Here is a 20,661-nt window from a genome sequence, read left to right on the forward strand (position 1 = left end):
CTTCACTGTCTCCCATTCCCTCAGCATATCCAGTTCAAATTACTAATACTGACATACAAGGCCATCTATAACCTGTCTCCCCCATGTTCGGTCATCTCAAGACCTCCTTCTCTCCTCCACACTTATTCTCTCCTCACCCAACCGCCTCCAAGACTTCTCCCAAATAGCCCCCATCCTCTGGAATTCTTTGCCCCAACATGTCCGACTATCAACCACATTCGGATCCTTCAGACGGAACCTTAAAACCCACCTCTTCAAGAAAGCCTACAGCCTGCAATGACCCCGCTACCTACTCACCATGACCGGAGATATCACCTCAACCAACACCGGAACTGCTGCAACCCACCAACATACTGTCTCCTTCCCCACCATCCTGTAGCATGTAAGCCCGAAAGGGCAGGGTCCTCTCCCCTCTGTATCAGTCTGACATTGTAAGTTTGTTTACTGTAAGTGATATTTGTAATTTGTATGTAACCCCTTCTCATGTACAGCACCATGGAATCAATGGTGCTATATAAATAAATAATAATAATAATAATAATCTGAGTGCAGAGTGGCCTGGAACTGCTGGGTGGAGGCAGCCAGAAGTGACATCAAGGTCCCCTCCACACTGGGACCCTCTGGAACCTGCTCTGGGTTCAGTCACTCCTATGGTGGAGGAGGGTCCAGAAGGCAATGCGCTTCCTGTGATCCGGGCACTCTAACTGCGTGTGACAGAGGCTACGTATGCTGTCTCCCCGGGGATTTCTACAGACCCATCAGCCGGCGCTGCTATGGGCTCTACCTCCCCAACATTTCAGGATCAGTGCTACTTATGTGCCAGTTACCTTCCGGAGTGGCACTGGTCACTTGCACGGCATCACCTTCCTCACGGTTCCCATGCACCTCCCCATTTCCTTAAGCACCGTCACTTGCTCCTTCTAGGGGTTCCTCAGCCGTCTCACTCCACAGAGCGACGTGGCTGAGCACTCCTGTACCTGTGGACACATCTACTGTTTCAGAAAAAGGGTTATCAGGTTCAGTTGGCACAGATACATCATTATCAGCATCATTCATAGGGAAAAATTGTCAGGTAACACATTTAGTTTCCCATCATCATCATCAGGGTTAACATTACCCTTATTATCAGGTTGGGGAGGGGTGTCAGGGACATAGTATGCAACCATCCTCCCCAAATCAGTCCCCAACGGTTTTCCCCAGAATAAACTCTTCAGGGGCCACCAGTTCAGGCCGGATGAGGGTTTGTTCAGCCCCGGTGTCCTTGAGGCCTCTAGCGAAACGGGCCCCACACAGACATGCTGCATGTTGTCACCCATCCTCCCAACCACCCCCCCCACCAAAAGAACAGATGCATTGGGCCCGGAGGCCTTGGCTGGGGGGTTCTTCTGCCTCTCCAGACAGGTGGCACTGAAATGACCAGTCCGATTGCAGGCAAAACACTTGAGAGTGTCTGAAGTAGGCCTGGTGTTGGCAAAAGAGACAGGGCCTCCGAAGGGATGGGGTTTGATGGGGTTTGATGTAGGCTTACCCCCTCTCCAGCTGGCGGTGACTGGATTCTGTGACTCCGGCTTCCGGTTGACTTCATAGGTGTCGGCGATCTGTGCTGCTTTGTCCGCATTCGTTGGCTCTCAGTCCAGTTTGAACTGTCGAACCTCAGCTGGGCAAAGATGTAAGAACTGGTCTTTGATCATCAGGTCCTTCAGCAGCTCAAAGGTGTTCACTGACAGTCCATGGATCCATTGGTCAAAGTGGGTCCTGAGTCCTTGCATCACATCGCTAAAACTGTCGTGTGGGCCACGTTGGAGGTTCCGGAACTTCTTGCGGTATACCTCAGGGGTCAGCCGGTATCTGGTGATCAGGGCATGCTTGATGGCGTCATAGTTATCTTGATCCTGAGGGAGAGAAGCAAACGCTTCCAGGGCTTTGCATTTTAGCCATGGGGTCAGGTACCTGGCCCATTGGTCTGTAGGCAGCTGGTACTGTCTGCAGACTTTTTCAGGGGCCCACAGAAAAGTGTCCAAGTCCCCGTCCTTTTCCATCACGGAAAAGTGCTCTGGCCGGGACTTCGGGATCTGAGTGCTGCTGGGCTCACGGCTCCAGGCTGCGGAAGGCATCACATCTTGTCAGAGCAGCTCCAGTTCATGGGCTCTCTGAGCTTGGTGCTCGGCTCTCTGAGCCTTCCGCTGCTCTTCTTGAGCTTGCATGATCAGTCGCAGACCTCCAACATGGTCTTCGGCAAGGAGTTGTTGTAGGGCCATTTGCAGATAGGGGTCCACGACTCCTGGTTGCCAGTAAGGCCGGCCTGCACCAGCTGGTCCTCTGCAGCTGCACCATTGGCACGGGTGCTGCCTTCTGCACCTTGGCTCTCCTCCCATTGCAACAGAGCCGCGACCAACTGGTCTTTGGTTTTGTCGGCGGCGTCAATCTGGTTTGTCGTGCACAGGGCCCTAAGGGCATCCTTCTTAAGCTGCTTATAATGAGATTCTCCCCGCGTAGCCATGGTTGCCAAATAAAAGATAGGATAGAAAAACAAAGAGAAGGGAGGGGGTAATCGCAAGTACACACAATTGTCTCAGGACTAATAATCACTGAGTTCGTTCTCCAAAACTTTACTGCAGGGTCCTCGGAAGAACTGTTCAAGTCTTAAGTGAGAATGATTGCTCAAACCAGATCACTAATGCTCTATGATCCCACCGCTCTGCCACCAACATGTCACGATCAGGGGGTGACCTTTGGCCAGCACACGGCTATTACATGTTCAGGAGCGCTTATTTTAGTTATCTCACCTCTGCCACAATGTGATGAAAAACAGGAAGCTAGTCTTGACCTATCAATGTACCGCAGGGGGGCTTATTTTAGTTATCCCACCGCTGCCACCACTGCATTACAAACTGCCGGGATTTATGTATATCCCACTTTCTAGTTCCACTTTGGAACTTGCAGCTCTCTGGCGCCCCCCTTACCCTCAGGTCACCCTAGGATATTTGGTCACCGGATGAGCCGCTTGTTGTGCACTGGCTATTAGGCACACCACAGAGAGTGAATTATAACTAGTCCTAGCCGCAGCCAGACAAATCAGCTTATAAAACCTGTTCCGTCACTGCCAGCGGTACCCACCTAGCCCAGAACACACTTCACCGCCACAGCTCAGATTGCTCTAGCAATATTTAAATTAATAAAGAGGGTCCGAAGCCAACCCAAATTAGTAGCGTAATAAACTTCAGGCACATATAGATTTATTATAGAACATGGAGAAATGACTAGTAATTTTATATTTTACTCCAAAAAAGGTAGGCAGTGTTTACAGAAGGTATAAAAAGATTTTTCAAGATGAGACAATTAAAATATGCACAAAGCGATTAGAATTAAAGAGGGAATTAAAACAGAAAATGAACACTAACATGTTACTTAGATTATCCCAGGCAACCATGCTGGTGGGAGGAGCCAGATGTCACAATGCATTGAGGGTCTGGTTGCAGCTGCTTCCCAGGCAAGACTGAAGGCTGGGCTAAGTGCAGTAACTTATGCTTCTGGGCTTGTGACATCACTAAAGGGGCTGAGTTACTACCGCCCTCCCCTTTTCTCAGAGTTACAGATTTGGTTCTGAAAACTTATAACAATCATAACTTTGCTTGAGAACCAAGCAGAATAATGGCAGAGCCATCATTCATCTTATTTTGAAATTAGCTTTCTAATGAGTCCAAACTCGGACAGTCTATTCACCTCTGTTCAAGAGAAATCCATTTCTCAGGTTCTTTTGGTGCAAGAACCGGGAAAAAGACGGGCCATGATGCTTCGTCGACGCACGTTCCAGATATGTCATTTTCATATTTTTACCATAAACTCATGTTGCTCTATGACCAAATGATTAGATTCTAATTGCAGGCTATGAGAAGCCGGCACATTTTGAAGAGACTAAGGCATTCCTTTGGGAGGGGGGATATCACTCACTGGTATCTCAGGTTACAATGAGTGTATGTGAAGAGGCTGAGGGGGGGAGCAGGAAGGAGTGAGAGAGAGCTGATGTTTCATGTTACAGGCTGGGAGTGAAGATGTACAGGCAGAGGGAAGGAAACAGGGGTCAAACCCTCACCACTGGTATAGCAGAGTTCAGTATGTGAATTGAAGATTCTGGAATGTTCCGGAAGGTGTGATAATAGGGATAATTATAAATGATACTTTACACTATCGTGACACTCCACTATGGTGAAGACCAAAGAGCTGTCGATGTACACCAGAAACAAAATTGTAGCCCTGGACCAGTCTGGGAAGACTGAATCTGCAATAGGCAAGCAGCTTGGTGTGATGAAATCAACTGTGGGAGCAATAATAAGAAAATGGATGACATGAATGACATACAAGACCACTGATAATCTCCCTCAATCTGGGGCTCCACGCAAGATCTCACCCCGTGGGGTCAAAATGATCCCAAGAACGGTGAGCAAAAATCCCAGAACCACACGGGGGGACCTAGTGAAGGACCTGCATAGAGCTGGGACCACCGTAACAAAGGCTTCCATCAGTAACACTACGCCGCCAGGGACTCAGATCCTGCAGTGCCAAACGTGTCCCCCTGCTTAAAGGGAACCTGTCACCCCCCAGGCGTTTTTAAGTAACACAGCCACCTTGTGCAGCACTAATGCTGCATTCTGTCAAGGTGGCTCTTTTATTTAGCGTCCCTTTCACCACAGAAATAATCGTTTTTAAAATTTGTCAGACATACCTGTTTTTTGACCTTGGGGGGCAGGTCTTCCCCCCCTCTGACTCAGATGCCTCACATCTGTCACTCATTTCTTCCTGCCTTGTTTGCTCCGCCTCCTCATCGTTCTTTTGAAATCCTGGCACCTGCGCTGTACTATATGTTCTAGGGCGTGCGCAGTTAGCACTGCCCGTTTTCTCTCATCACATTCTGGCCTTCGTTTCATGCCTGCATGGATGCATGGCCAGAGATCCCGCCCCGCAATGTGAATAAATCATAAGCAACTGTGGGGTGGGATCTCTGGCAGCGCATCTACGCAGGCGCGATAGGAAGGCCAGGATGTGATGATAGAGAAAGGGCAGCGCTAACTGCGCATGCCCAATAATATATAGTACAGCGCAGGAAGAAATGAGTGACGGATGTGAGGCATCTGTGTCAGAGGGGGGAAACACCTGCCCCCAGGTCAAAAAACAGGTATGTCTGACAAATTTTAAAAATGATTATTTCTGCGGTGGAAGGGACGCTAAATAAAAGAGCCACCTTGACAGAATGCAGCATTAGTGCTGCACAAGGTGGCTCTTTTACTTAAAACCGCCTGGGGGGTGACAGGTTCCCTTTAATCCAGTACATGTCCGGGCCCGTCTGAAGTTTGCTAGAAAGCATTTGGATTATCCAGAAGAGTATTGGGAGACTGTCATATGGTCTGATGAAACCAAAGTAGAATTGTTTGGTAGAAAAAAAAATTGTTTTGTTTGGAGGAGACAGAATGCTGAGTTGCATCAAAAGAACACTGTACCTACTGTGAAGCATGGGGGTGGCAACATCATGCTTTTGGGCTGTTTCTCTGCAAAGGGACCAGGATCTCTGATCCATGTACATGAAAGAATGAATTGGGCCATTTACTGTGAGATTCTGAGTGAAAAATGAGGAGATCTGCATGGAGGAATGGGTCAACATATCACCAACAGTGTGTGCCAACCTTGTGAAGACTTACAGAAAACGTCTGACCTCTGTCATTGCCAAGCAAAATATTGAGATGAACTTTTGTTAATGACCAAATACTTATTTTCCACCATGATTTGAAAAATAAATCTTCCCAAATCAGACAAGGTGATTTTCTGGATGTGTTTCCTCATTGTGATTCTCATAATTGTGGTCTACCTGTGATGTCAATTACAGGCCTCTCCCATCTTTATAAGTGGGAGAATTTGCACAATTGGTGGCTGACTAAAGACTTTCTTCCCCACTGTATATATATTTATATTACATTTAATATTTGACGAATATTTCCTTTGAAAACGATGTGTAAATGACATAGAGAATTTCTGTATGTAAAAGCTCATGTTAACATCACATTGCAATTGGACAGCAATCGCACTGCATTCCGATCTAAATCGGATGCTAGGTGTGAAAATTGGATTGTACTCGCATTACACTTGCATTATAATCGTTCAACTTTGCAGGAACAAAATCGGACTGATTTTAAAATCGCTAGTGTGACTCCGGCCTTAATCTAAATATATCGTTGGATGATCAGAATCATTGGATGAGAAAATTATAGAGAAAAAGAAGAAAAGGTTAACGCTTTGTGTGCCAGCTCTATTGTTACCTGTTAGGTTTCTGGCTGTGGTCAGCAGCTTCTTTATTTCGACTGCTTCATCATTGGAGAGTCCATTTTTTACACTGCAAATGTGAAAAACTGCTAATCACATGTTTACGAATAGAAAATCCTACAGAGACTGTTCACACTGTTAAATTCATTAAGGCTCTGTGCGCACGATGCGGATTGTAAGCGCTTTTGCCGAGTTTTTTAGCCGCAAAAACACTTACACAACGCAACCCATTAAATTCAATGGGATTCCGCACATGCTGTGCTAATGCTGCGTATTTTTCTGCAGCGTAATCGCATTGTGTAAAAATATGCAGCATGTTCATTCTTTGTGCGGAATTGCGGTGATTCCGCACACATAGGATTGCATTGAACCGCTTACTTTACGCATGTGGCTATGCCCATCATGCATAAAGTGAGCGCTTCATGTGCGGATGGTACCCAGGGTTTGGAGGAGAGGAGACTGTCCTCCAGGCCCTGGGTACCATATCCCTGTTAAAAAAAGAATTCAAATAAAAAATTGTGATATACTCACCCTCTGGCGGCCCCCGGAGTCTTTCCGCCTCTCAGCCACGCTGCCGGCATATTCCGTTCCCAGGCGTGCTTTGCAAGAATCACCCCAGATGACGTAGCGGTCACACGACCGCTATGTCATCAAAGGTCCTTCACGCAAAGCATGCCTGGGAACAGAACTTGCCAGCAGCGTGGCTGAGGAAATCGGGGGCTTTCAGAAGGTGAGAATAACCATATTTTTATTTTTTTTATTATTTTAAACATCCTATCTTTTAGTACTGATGCCGCAGAGGCCGCATCAATAGTAATAAGTTGGTCACACTTGTCAAACACTGTGTTTGACGAGTGTGACCAACCTGTCAATCAGTTTTCCAAGCGATGCTACAGATCACTTGGAAAACGCTAGAATTCTGCAAACTAAATACACTTGCAAAACGTTAGTGTTTGGCGGGAATACGCATGCCAATTCTGCATGCATATTTCCCGCGGCAGGGAGTTGTGGCAATGCTGCAGAAATTTCCGCAGTACTTCCGCAACGTGTGCACATAGCCTAGCTTTAAGGTTTATTATCAACTCACACAGTGGTCTTCTAACAATTTCCATACATATCCAATCATTTGTGTGAATATCACTTATTTTGACATCTGCCCCTTACGGTTTGACTCTAGGATTCATCTGCCACTACGGTTACCATTGGATCTGTCCTGCCTCGGTTCCCCTGGATGAGCATACGCAGTGCCGTCTTACCTGGCCCCAGCCTAGTTCTGGTGTGCCTGCACTGTAAGGGGGTGGCAGGTCCCCTCAGTTGCGCCCTCCCCTCCTTCTGTGTGACCCCCCCGTGCACTTCATGTACATATGTATTTTTTTTGTGTTATTATGTTGTATTTCTATTGTAATGAGAAGCTTGTCATGTAATGTAATGTTTGATATTTGTTTATGCAATAATTGCATTGTCCCTGATCTGATGTAATATGCTGTGCTGATTTTGCCCTGTAACCTTGTGCTATGTCATTAATATTTCATATGTTTTACTGTTGTTAGCTTAGGGAAAGCAACATTTAAAAATAGGGGCTGGCCCAGCAGCAGCAGAGAGGCTGGACTTGCAGCCAGGAGGAGAGAGGAAGCTGTTGCTTCCTCAGAACTGCCCTGATATGTTGGCAAGGGCAGACGTGTTTCTAGACGGGGCGCTGCCAGACTCCAAGGACTCTAAGAACTCCAGGGACTCAAGAAGGGTCCCAAAGACTAAAGGGCTAAGAACTGCAATATGGACCCCGGACTCTAGAAGGGCCCCAACTGGAGGGGTTAGAAGCACCCTGACTCCAGTGAGTGGAATTCCTCTAATCTTTGGCTGCTGCAGCTGCTGTGGGTGCGGTTGGAGAGCGTGACAGGGAGAGAGTAGGAAAACCACTGTTGTACTCATGACCTTTGTCTGCTTCACCATTGTTCAATAAAGGAATTGTTTCCCTGTTGGACAACAGTTGCTTTTGTGTACTTTGGAATGTCTGGACTGCTGTGGCCAGAAGAGAAGGTAATATGTGGGAAAAACTGCATCAATCCCGTATTACATGTACAAGGGGCCGGGAGTACTCGCTGACTGTGTTCTCAGTAGACTTTGCCTGTGAACTGTGTCTTTAAATAGCTCGTCCACAACTACCCCCCGGTTGCCCTTGTTACAGCACCATGGGCATTGAGTTTTTTCTAAGTTAGGGTTATATATACGTTATACATTACATTAGATGCATTTGTGCACTGTCTGGTCCTAATCCTCAATAAAAGTCTGTCGCACAGATTTTATCTTCTTCTGTTACACACAGCAATATCCAGTCTATTGGAGTGCACTAAATATACTGGATATTACCCTTAGCTCATTATACATTTTACAGCATATTGCAAAAATATTCATCCCCTTGGCATTTTAGCTTTTTTGTTACATTACAACCTGTGTGTAAATATTATTATCGGACTTGTGTGTGATGCATCAGCACTAGAGTTGAGTGACTTTTGTTTTTTTAGGGTCGCGTTTCGTTTCGTGAAACCCGACTTTTCCAAAAGTCGGGTCGAGCAAGATCGTCCGATTATAGGGAAAAGTCGGGGTCGTCCCGAAACACGAAACCCAATGTAAGTCAATGGGGAATAAAAGTCGGCAGTGAGAGGAGGACAGGAAACACACCAACAGTGCCCATTTGAATGCCAAAAGCATCAATTCTTCTTTCTTAAGCTTGTCAACCTTAATTAACTTCATAATACAAGTTACGCACTGAAAAATGGGGGTTATTTGGCTAAAGTTGTGGGGGGGGAGGGCTGGCTGCAGGTTTTCATGTGCCCTGGGCGAAAGAGCGCCCCTTTAACACATACCACAACTCATCATGCTCCGATACGGCAGAGAAATAGCGGTATAGTACAATGAAAAATACCTCACTTTTTACATCTCATGACGAGGCCTATCTATTTCTCCATACAGAATCATTGGTCCCATATAATGTTTGAAACAGTATATGATGAGCTCCACATAATGCTACAGTATATGTTGGTCCCCATGGATGAAGCTCCACTGTCTTATGGGCCCAAATAATGCTCCAAACATAATGGGCCCCATTTCTAATGCTCTAGTGTATAATGGGCCCTGTAAATGCTGCTCCAGTGTCTGATGTCCACCTTTGGAATGTTCCAGTGTATGGTGGGCCCCATCTATCATTCTCCAGAGTATAGTGCTCCCCAAAAATTGCTGTCCCAACATTGAAAACAATCAAATAAGTCTCCTCGCTAGGGAATCCCTGTACTTGTCTGGACAGGTGCTGTAGCTTGCTTAACAGCTCGCCAGCCGTTCTCACGCCCAGTATGGATTGCACGTGATTGCACAAAGGTTAGAAAGGGTACCGTATCCCCAGATAACATGTATGGATAGCGTATACATTCAAAATATATGTCTCAGGAGGCAGGCTCAGACGGTGTTAGGCCCAGTATGGATTGCACGTGATTGCACAAAGGTTAGAAAGGGTACCGTATCCCTGGATAACATGTATGGATAGCGTACACATTCAAAATATATGTCTATACAGCATGAGGCAGGCTCAGACGGTGTTAGGCCCAGTATGGATTGCACGTGATTGCACAAAGGTTAGAAAGGGTACCGTATCCCCGGATAACATGTATGGATAGCGTACACATTCAAAATATATGTCTATACAGCATGAGGCAGGCTCAGACGGTGTTAGGCCCAGTATGGATTGCACGTGATTGCACAAAGGTTAGAAAGGGTACCGTATCCCTGGATAACATGTATGGATAGCGTACACATTCAAAATATATGTCTATACAGCATGAGGCAGGCTCAGACGGTGTTAGGCCCAGTATGGATTGCACGTGATTGCACAAAGGTTAGAAAGGGTACCGTATCCCCGGATAACATGTATGGATAGCGTACACATTCAAAATATATGTCTCAGGAGGCAGGCTCAGACGGTGTCAGGCACAGTATGGATTTGACGGCCCAGATTACACAGCGGAGGAGCAGGGAGAGGTAAAGATTGCAAATGCTGGGGCCCTGCCCAAGCAAGGGGGGCCCACTCGTGGGCGACGGTACTGGCACTGGGCCCCTCATAGTACAGCGGTGTGTCTGACGGCGGGTGTGCACCACCACCGTCAGAGACACTTGATTGCACTATGAGGGACCCTGTGCCAGTGCCCGCGCCCAAGAGTCGGCCTACCCACCTGTCCAGGGCAACGGCACTCGCACGGTGTCGTGCGGTAGGTGGTGACCCCGGCCATGGGGGGGGAGGCAGCACAGTTAGAGAGTTTTAGAAAGTGGCATATGTTGATGTTGGACATTCAACTGATGCAAAAGGCGAAATAGGTGAAGTACCAGGAAGAGGTGGACCATAGTAAGCCATTTTTCTGTCACCCTATGTGTCATCAGGGGAAGGTGGGACAAAATCCTTGGAAACCCATGCGTGGTTAATTTTAATGAAGGTTAGATCATCCACATTTTGGGTTGACAGACGGGTCCTTTTTTCTGTCAGGATTGATCCAGCTGCACTGAAGACTCTGTCCGATAGCACACTTGCAGCTGGGCAAGCGAGCTCCTGTAATGCATATTGGGCCAATTCAGGCCAGGTGTCCAGTTTAGCGGCCCAATAGTCAAAGGGGAATGACCTGTGTGGGAGAACATCGATATGGGAGGAAAAGTAGTTTGTAACCATAGTTGACAACTGCTGTCTCCTGTCACTTTCCATCGATGCTGTATTACCAGTTGTGTGAGCGGTATTTGAAAAATCAGTCCACAACATTGTCATGAAACCCCTGTCTCCAACGCCACTTCTGCTGTGTGCACCACGAACACCTCTGCCAAGCTGCCCCCGGCCCGTACGGCTCGTGTGAGAACCATCACCGCTGCTGTGTGCTGGGAATGCCTCAACCAACCGATTTACCAGAGTTGCTTGTTTATTAGCCAATATTAGGTCAAGGTTCTCCTGTGGCATGATGTTTTGTAATTTGCCTTTATAGCGTGGATCCAGGATGCTGGCCAACCAGTAGTCATCATCGTTCATCATTTTGGCAATGCGGGGGTCCCTTTTTAGGATCCGCAAGGCATAATCTGACATGTGGGCCAATGTTCCCGGTGTCAATGATGCACTGCGAGTGCTGGGTGGAGGAGCACTTTCTGGCAAATCCACATCCCTCCAGTCACGCACAAACCCTGTACCAGACCTTGCCACGCCAACATTTTCACTTGCCCCACGAGATGCATCCTCCTCCCCTAAGTAATCATCCCCATCCTCCTCCTCCTCCTCCTCTTCTTCCTCCACCTCGTCCAGGAGAGGTCCCTGAGCAGACAATGGCTGAATGTCATCAAGGATTCCCTCCTCCTCTTCCTCCTCATCAACATTGGCTGCAGACGCCTGCTCCTTAAGGTGCGTCAAAGTTTGCATGAGCAGACGCATAAGTGGGATGCTCACGCTTAGGATGGCGTCGTCTGCGCTTACCAGCCGTGTGCATTCCTCAAAACACTGAAGGACTTTACAAAGGTCTTTCAGCTTCGACCACTGCACACCTGTCAACTCCATGTCTGCTCTCAAAGTGCCTGGCCGTGTATCCTCCCACAAATGCATTATGGCCTGCCTCTGCTCGCACAGCCGCTCCACCATGTGCAGGGTGGAGTTCCACCTTGTTGCAATGTCGATAATGAGGCAGTGGTTGGGAAGGTGGAGCAATCGCTGCAGCTTCTGCATACGAACGGAGTGTACAGGCGACCGGCGGATGTGCGCGCACAGTCTTCGCACCTTCTGGAGCAGGGCTGTTAACTCCGGATAATTTTTGAGGAAGCACTGCACCACCAGGTTCAAGGTGTGAGCCAAGCAAGGTATGTGGCTGAGTTTTGAAAGGGCTATGGCTGCCACAAAATTACGGCCGTTATCACTAACTACCTTGCCTGCCTCAATATGTACACTGCCCAGCCATGACTCAGTTTGTCGCTTCAAGTACTCGGCCAGCACCTCGGCGGTGTGTCTGTCGCCCAAACACATCATCTGCAACACAGCCTGCTGACGCTTTCCACTAGCTGCTCGATAGGGGGACACCTCGTGTGCAACAGTGGCAGCTGCAGATGGAGTGCTCGTACGACTGCGCTCTGTGGACGAGCTTTCGCTTCTGGAGGAGGAGGAGGAGGGTCGAACGCCTACAGCCAACTGTTTCCTATACCGTGGGCTAGGCAGCACTGTCCCACCACCGCTGTCCCCTGTGGACCCTGCATCCACCACATTAACCCAGTGCGCAGTGATGGACACGTAACGGCCCTGGCCATGCCGACTGGACCATGCATCAGTTGTGAGGTGCACCTTTCCGCTCACTGACTGCTTGAGTGCATGGACAATGCGGTCTTTCACATGATGGTGGAGGGCTGGGATGGCTTTGCGAGAGAAGAAGTGGCGACTGGGTAGGTCATAGCGTGGTACTGCATAGGCCATGAGTTCGCGGAAAGCTGTGCTTTCCACCAACCGAAAGGGCATCATCTCAAACGAGATTAGTTTGGCAATGTGGGCGTTCAAACCCAGTGTACGCGGATGAGAGACTGAGTACTTTCTTGACCTACTCATAGTGTCTGGGAGGGTGAGCTGGACTTGAGAGCTGCATATGGTGGAAGTAGCGGTGGACAGGGCGGACTGAGAGAGGGTTGATGATGGTGATGGAGTTGGTGTTCTTTCTGATGGCCTAGAATCAGTCTTTCGTTGATATAACAGTGGGATTCCCTGACTGCTGTGGTCTTGCCTCGACACCTCAACATTTGCTGCTGTGCTAACCGGTGGGCTTACAGTGGGGGAAACAATGTAGCGTTGCTGACTACCTTCGTTGTGATCAGTTGCACATGTGGCACTTGAGGTTTGGTGTTGTGTCCACGCTTGCAAGTGCATGCTGGTTAAATGTCTAAGCATGCAACTGGTATTCAAATTTTTCAGATTTTTCCCTCGGCTAAAGGTCTTTGCGCACTTCTTACAGATAACCTTGGCCTGATCATGAGGATTTTGTTCAAAAAAGTGCCACACTGCACTCTTCCTACTTTGGCAGACATTTTGCGGCCTAGCACGCTGTGATCTTTTGACCCTCTGGACAAGCTGTCCAGCAACTCTTTTAATGTTTGGAACCTGTCTTTGGAGTGCTCCGGGCCTGCCAGATAACAGCTGTTGCGATGTCGATGTCTGCTGTGGATGCTCCTCATCTGAGCTATTGGAAGCAGCACCCTCTTCCCCCAATGGATGCCAATCTGGGTCAACAACTGGGTCATCCATCACCTCCTCTTCTATGTCATGTGCACCTTCCTCTGTGTCACCGTGTATGGTGGTATAGTGTGCGGGAAGGGGCACCTGAGTCTCATCAGGGTCAGAATCTGGCTCTGTACACTGCGAGGACAATGTAGTGCTCTGAGTGAATGTACCAGCAGAATCATCCATCAGCGGCTGTGCATCAGTGCACTCCATGTCAGATTCATCTTGGCCTGGGTAATTCACCATTTGACTTGATAATCCAGGCATGGTATGTGAAAACAGCTCCATGGAGTAATCAGTAGTATGGCCTGCGTCATCCTTCAATCTTGGTTGGGGTGAAGGACACAAGGAAAGGTGTGGTTCATGAACATGAGCCTCCAATGACGACTCAGTGCTTTTACTTTTTACAACTGAAGAAGAGGAGGCGATAGAGCTGGAGGCTGAGTCAGCAATGTAAGACAAAACTTTTTCCTGATGCTCTGGCTTTAAAAGCGGTTTGCCAACTCCTAGAAAACTAAGCGTTCGAGGCCTTATGTAGCCAGACGATGACGCAGGGTCAGCACCTCCTGCATTCGGTCCTATTTTGCTCTTGCCACTACCATCAGATCCACCACCAACACCATCATTACCAGCTGCCAACCCCCGCCCAATTCCACGGCCTCTTCCACCAGCCTTCCTCATTTTTGGTAGAAATGTAGACAAAATCCAACAAACTATATAGTAATGTAAAACAAGGTACAAGGTGTCTATAGGACAGGGGAGATTTTGAATTTCTGCACACACTTTTGGACACTGGACACTTTTGGATTGTGTGAGGCCCACTGATATCTGAGCGCTATGTGACAGGCTCGATGGCACTGCTGTGACCAAAGTGACTAGAGGATAAGGGAGATTTTGAATATCTGCACACACTTTTGGACACTTTTGGATTGTGTGAGGCCCACTGATATCTGAGCGCTATGTGACAGGCTCGATGGCACTGCTGTGACAAAAGTGACTAGAGGATAAGGGAGATTTTGAATCTCTGCACACACTTTTGGACACTGGACACTTTTGGATTGTGTGAGGCCCACTGATATCTGAGCGCTATGTGACAGGCTCGATGGCACTGCTGTGACAAAAGTGACTAGAGGATAAGGGAGATTTTGAATCTCTGCACACACTTGTGGACAGTGGACACTTTTGGATTGTGTGAGGCCCACTGATATCTGAGCGCTAATGTGACAGGTTCGATGGCACAGCTGTGACAAAAGTGACTAGAGGATAAGGGAGATTTTGAATCTCTGCACACACTTTTGGACACTGGACACTTTTGGATTGTGTGAGGCCCACTGATATCTGAGCGCTATGTGACAGGCTCGATGGCACTGCTGTGACAAAAGTGACTAGAGGATAAGGGAGATTTTGAATTTCTGCACACACTTTTGGACAGTGGACACTTTTGGATTGTGTGAGGCCCACTGATATCTGAGCGCTATGTGACAGGCTCGATGGCACAGCTGTGACAAAAGTGACTAGAGGATAAGGGTGATTTTGAATTTCTGCACACACTTGTGGACAGTGGACACTTTTGGATTGTGTGAGGCCCACTGATATCTGAGCGCTATGTGACAGGCTCGATGGCACTGCTGTGACAAAAGTGACTAGAGGATAAGGGAGATTTTGAATTTCTGCACACACTTGTGGACAGTGGACACTTTTGGATTGTGTGAGGCCCACTGATATCTGAGCGCTATGTGACAGGCTCGATGGCACTGCTGTGACAAAAGTGACTAGAGGATAAGGGAGATTTTGAATATCTGCACACACTTTTGGACACTGGACACTTTTGGATTGTGTGAGGCCCACTGATATCTGAGCGCTATGTGACAGGCTCGATGGCACTGCTGTGACAAAAGTGACTAGAGGATAAGGGAGATTTTGAATCTCTGCACACACTTGTGGACAGTGGACACTTTTGGATTGTGTGAGGCCCACTGATATCTGAGCGCTATGTGACAGGCTCGATGGCACAGCTGTGACAAAAGTGACTAGAGGATAAGGGAGATTTTGAATCTCTGCACACACTTTTGGACACTGGACACTTTTGGATTGTGTGAGGCCCAATGAATATCTGAGCGCTATGTGACAGGCTCGATGGCACAGCTGTGACAAAAGTGACTAGAGGATAAGGGAGATTTTGAATCTCTGCACACACTTTTGGACACTGGACACTTTTGGATTGTGTGAGGCCCACTGATATCTGAGCGCTATGTGACAGGCTCGATGGCACAGCTGTGACAAAAGTGACTAGAGGATAAGAGAGATTGGATTGCTTTTAAAAAAGCAGTTTGCGGAGCAGTGGGTAAACAGCAATGCCAGCCTGTCAGGAAGCCTTAAAAGGCAGCCCAACAACCAACACCACTGATACACCACTATATAGCCTCCCCTTGCACTGCACACACAGTGACTGGTGTGTTGTGCAGGCCAAATTGCTAGCAGCAGAAGCAGTTTTTTTTTCTTCTCAGCAGGACAAAAAAAAAAAATTGGGATTGCTTTTAAAAAAGCAGTTTGTGGAGCAGTGGGTAAACAGCAATGCCAGCCTGTCAGGAAGCCTTAAAAGGCAGCCCAACAACCAACACCACTGATACAACACTATATAGCCTCCCATTGCACTGCACACACAGTGACTGGTGTGTTGTGCAGGCCAAATCGCTAGCAGCAGAAGCAGTTTTTTTGTCTTCTTCCCTGCCTAACGCTCTCCCTACAGAATCAGCAGCAACCTCTCCCTATACTAAGATCGGCAGAAGTAAGATGGCGGTCGGCGTGCACGCCCTTTTATACCCCCTGTGACGCCCCCCAAAGCAAGCCAATCACTTGCATGCCCTTCTGAAAGATGGTGGTGACCCCTGCCTATGTCATCACGTTGCCCACAGTGTCCGTGGATCCTGATTGGCTGAAAAAGAGCGCAAAACAAACTTTTGAAACGCGACTTTGGCGCGTAAGTCGCCGACCTCGTGGCCGACCTCATCCTAGGGTCGGGTTTCGTTTCATGAAACCCGACTTTGCCAAAAGTCGGCGACTTTTGAATTTTTTCGACCCGTTTCGCTCAACTCTAATCAGCACTAAATAGTCTAAGAAGGTGAAATGAGAAAAGAATTGGTATAAATTAAATCTATGGATTCAAATGACTAACATTTGGCATGTGCATATGTATTCACCCCTTTTGCTATGAAGCTCCTAAAAAATTCTGATGCAAGGAATTCCCTTCCTTAATTGCATACTTAGTGACAGGACGTCCCCCTGTGTGCAACGTAATTCTCACATGTGTCAGTATATACACTTTACCTTCTCTGAAAGGCCATGGAAGATATAACACCATTAAAGAGAGGTGTCACTAACCAAACAACGCCATTAAGACCAAGGAGATCTCCAAACACCCCCATGAAGACCAAGGAGATACCCAAACAACACCAGAGATGGTATGCTGCTGCTAGGTAATGGCAGACAATAACTGGAGGTATAACTAGAACACACGGGTTAACTTCACCAGGTTAATAGGAAGCGGACCCTGTTGTTTGACAGGACCGCGATACCGCTGAGTGGGCGCTAGTGTTTTGGTCACAGGACCCTGCCCCAAACACGGGGTTAGAGTCCCTCTAGACCCACCAGCATTCGGCGCCACTACTGCGGTGCATGGACATACACAACTTAAAGATAAAGCACACTAGGTGGAGACGGCGCCACACTGGCGGACGCCACTAACCAGCCCAACCTTATGGTTGGAAAGCGCAATGTTTGCGCACGGCGCCGCACTGACGTTTGCTGCTTGACGCAATATAGTAGTACCTTGTGCTGGATGGCACAGTTAGGCGCTAAGTGTGGTGCAGAGGACTGGATGCACCGTGGCACATAGGCAATGCCACCTGTAGGCGCTGACTAATCTCCAATACCTTATACACATGCACAACCAGAGGGAAGGAGTCTTAATGAGTCAGTCACCAGAACGAATACATCCATCTTCACACACATAACTACAAAATACTGTCTATACTAGCGCTTGGCCGAGCAGCCATGCAAACCTTTTATAGCAGCGTCCTTCCGGGACCTTCCTGACCCTCCTGATGGTCCAATCCAAACTGGAGAAGGACCTGAGCACGTGACCTCCGATCTCCAATGGGTGATCGTACCATGGGCATGCTCAGTGGACCGAATGGAGGACTTAGTCCCTGGAGTAGCTCGCTGCTGACCAGCATGCGTTGCTATAGTTGGACCAGAGGGGGCAGTAGCAACCGAACCCACAGAGCTAGTCTGGGCAGAGCGCCGGGACCGACAAGTCTGCTGAGCAGGTTCCTCTGTGGCTGAAGAGGAATGGGAGACCGCCGGAAGCAAGGCTCGGGATTCCCGCTGGGCAGCAACAGAAACTCGACGCCCAACAACAAACCTGCCAAGAGAAGACACCCACCAAAAATCTCAGCAGGGCAAGTTGGGCTTTAATCAGAGAGGCAGCACAGAGACCACAGGTAACCCTGAAGGAGCTGCAGACTTCCCATGCAGAAACTGGAGTATCTGTCCACATGATGACAGTTAGCCATACACTATATAGAGGTGACCCTTGTGGAATAGTGATCAGAAGAAAAGCCTTTACTAACACACAAAACTTGTAAGGCTCAATTTGAGTTTATCAAAAGACATGTGGGAGACTCCACAAATGTATAAAGAAAGGTGCTGTGGTCAGATAAGACCAAAATGGAACTTTTTGGCCACGAAGTAAACATTATGTCTGGAGCCAAACCAACACAGCTCATCACCTCATGAACACCATCCCCACAGTGAAATATGGTGGTGACAGCATCATGCTGTGGGGAGGTTTTTTGGCAGAAGGGACAGGGGAAACTGTCTGAGTCGAGCGAACGATGGATGGTGTGAAATACAGGGATATTCTTGAGTAAAACCTGATTCAGTCTGTCAGTGACTTGAGACTGGGATGAAGCTTCACCTCCCAACAAGAGAATGACCCAAAGCATACTGTTAACTTGAGGAGTTTAAGGGGAAACATGTAAGTATTGTGAAGTGGCCGACCGACAGTCCAGACCTTACTGCATTTGAGGATCTATTGTCAGACGTGAAGATTGTTGTTCACCACTGGAAACCATCTAACTTGAAGGAGCTGGAGCAGTTTTGCCTGAACTGAAGCAATCCCTCAAAAACAACAGTGAAATTCCAGGTTGTGCAAAATACGAAAAATGCCAAGGGGGTGAATAATTTTGCAATGTACAGTATAATGATAAATATATTATATATGCTGTATCCAGTATTCAGCTTAACTACTGACCTGTAGACAAATATTGGATAAATGAAATCCGATGTCTGCACATAGCGCTCCGCCTGGACGATTCTCTCCATCAATCCGATGCCCTGACTCCACGTCACTGCTTGATTGAGTGGCAACAAATTACCTGAAGAAAAAAAAATTATATCAGAGGAGGAAAGTACAAAGAAATTTCAGAAACTGGTGAAGCATCAGAGTTGATCATTGGTACAATGTTCCCTGAGGCCTGTGTCATCAGTAGACTTCTGCATGGAGCGATTTCAAACAATTTGCAATTTGGTTCATGATGTTCACAAAAAGAAATGCTCCTTTAACGAGCAGTTTTTGTCATACATCATGGCGCTTTATTCCATCTATAGCGCCAAGATTTATTCTAATAACTTCTTATCCAACTCTTTTCCAATCTCCAACTGCACCAGACAAGGCTGTCCCCTATCTCCACTCCTGTTTACCATAGCCATTGGATCTCTGGCCCAAAAAATTAGAGAAAATCAAAAAATATTAGGCATCCAGACCCCCTCCCGTCATTTCAAAATAAGCCTTTTCGTCGACAACCTACTGTTGACTCTCTCTCAGACCCTCTTAACTCTATTAATGAACTTCTAAAGCCATTTAGACTCTTTTCGCACTTATCATACTTTAAAATTAATGAGGACAAGTAAAAAATCCTACATTTTAATCTAAGCGATGTTTTAATAAATAAAATTAAGGAACTGTCATCTTTGCGCTGGGCAGAAAAGGACATAACTTATCTTGGAATAACTATTAGGGCTCATACTCACTTGTGAGAGACTCACACAATTCTCGCATGAAGACCTGGCGCTGCCGCCGGCACTGGGACCGGAGAGTGCTGCTACATGTATTTCTATGCAGTCGCACACTCCGGTCCCAGTTCCGGCGGCAGTGCTGGGTTTTCATGCGAGAATTGTGTGAGTCTCTCGCAAGTGAGTATGAGCCCTTACTAAGGAAGTCAACTCATTAATCCCCTCTAATCTGGACTCTCTAATAAATACTATTTCCAAGGATTTTTCCATCTATGGAGATAGAGACATTTCTTGGCTAGGCAAAAACTTAATAGTCAAGACTAGAGATGAGCAAACTTTGCCTTTTTTCGGGTCGAGTCGGGTTTCATGAAACCCGACTTTCGCAAAAGTCGGGTCAAACGAAATCGGCCGATTTTTGTGAAAAGTTGAAGGCCGACTGAAACACGAAACCCAATGTAAGTCAATGGGGAAGCAAAGTCGGCAGTGAGAAGAGGCCAGGAAACACACCTACAGTGCCCATTTCAATGCCAGAAACATCAATTCTTATTACTGAAGCTTGTCAACCTTAATTTACTTTATAATAATAGTTACGCACTGAAAAATGGGGGTTATTTGGCTAAAGTTGTGGGGGGGGTAGGGCTGGCTCCAGATATTCGTGGGCCCTGGGCCAAAGAGTGTCAATGGGCTCTTTTAACACATGCCACAATTCATGATCCTTTGATACGGTAGAGAAATAGCGGTATAGTACAATGAAAAATACTTCACTTCTTACATCTCATGACTGATATCGATTTTAAATTCTCCAATAGCTCCAAAAACGGACAGTATATTACTCCATACAGTATTATGGCCACCGCATAGTGTGCGCTATACAAAGTAATGAGGCCCATATATTTCTCCATACAGAATCATTGGTCCCATATAATATGTGACGAACAGCCCACCGCTGTTCGTCCAATACGGTGACGAACGGGGGTCCCGCTGCCACCAAAACACGACGGACAGCG

At 47.4% G+C, this 20,661-nt stretch overlaps 1 protein-coding gene across 1 annotated transcript in view; it reads right to left on the reverse strand.

The window, feature by feature from the left end:
- The window catches only part of LOC141073444 (uncharacterized), an 85,603-nt gene that overhangs the window by 26,194 nt on the left and 38,748 nt on the right, over nucleotides 1–20,661 (reverse strand). The window contains exons 2-3 of the mRNA XM_073560667.1: nucleotides 18,894–19,017; nucleotides 6,309–6,382 (exon numbers count right to left, since the gene is read on the reverse strand). Of these exons, the coding sequence (XP_073416768.1) occupies nucleotides 6,309–6,382; nucleotides 18,894–19,017 (198 nt within the window). The remainder of the gene's footprint in view (nucleotides 1–6,308; nucleotides 6,383–18,893; nucleotides 19,018–20,661) is intronic.

The sequence above is a fragment of the Dendrobates tinctorius genome, unplaced genomic scaffold (genome assembly GCF_039654945.1).
Source record: "Dendrobates tinctorius isolate UK_male_01 unplaced genomic scaffold, ASM3965494v1 ptg000301l, whole genome shotgun sequence".
Classification (NCBI taxonomy): Eukaryota; Metazoa; Chordata; class Amphibia; order Anura; family Dendrobatidae; genus Dendrobates; species Dendrobates tinctorius.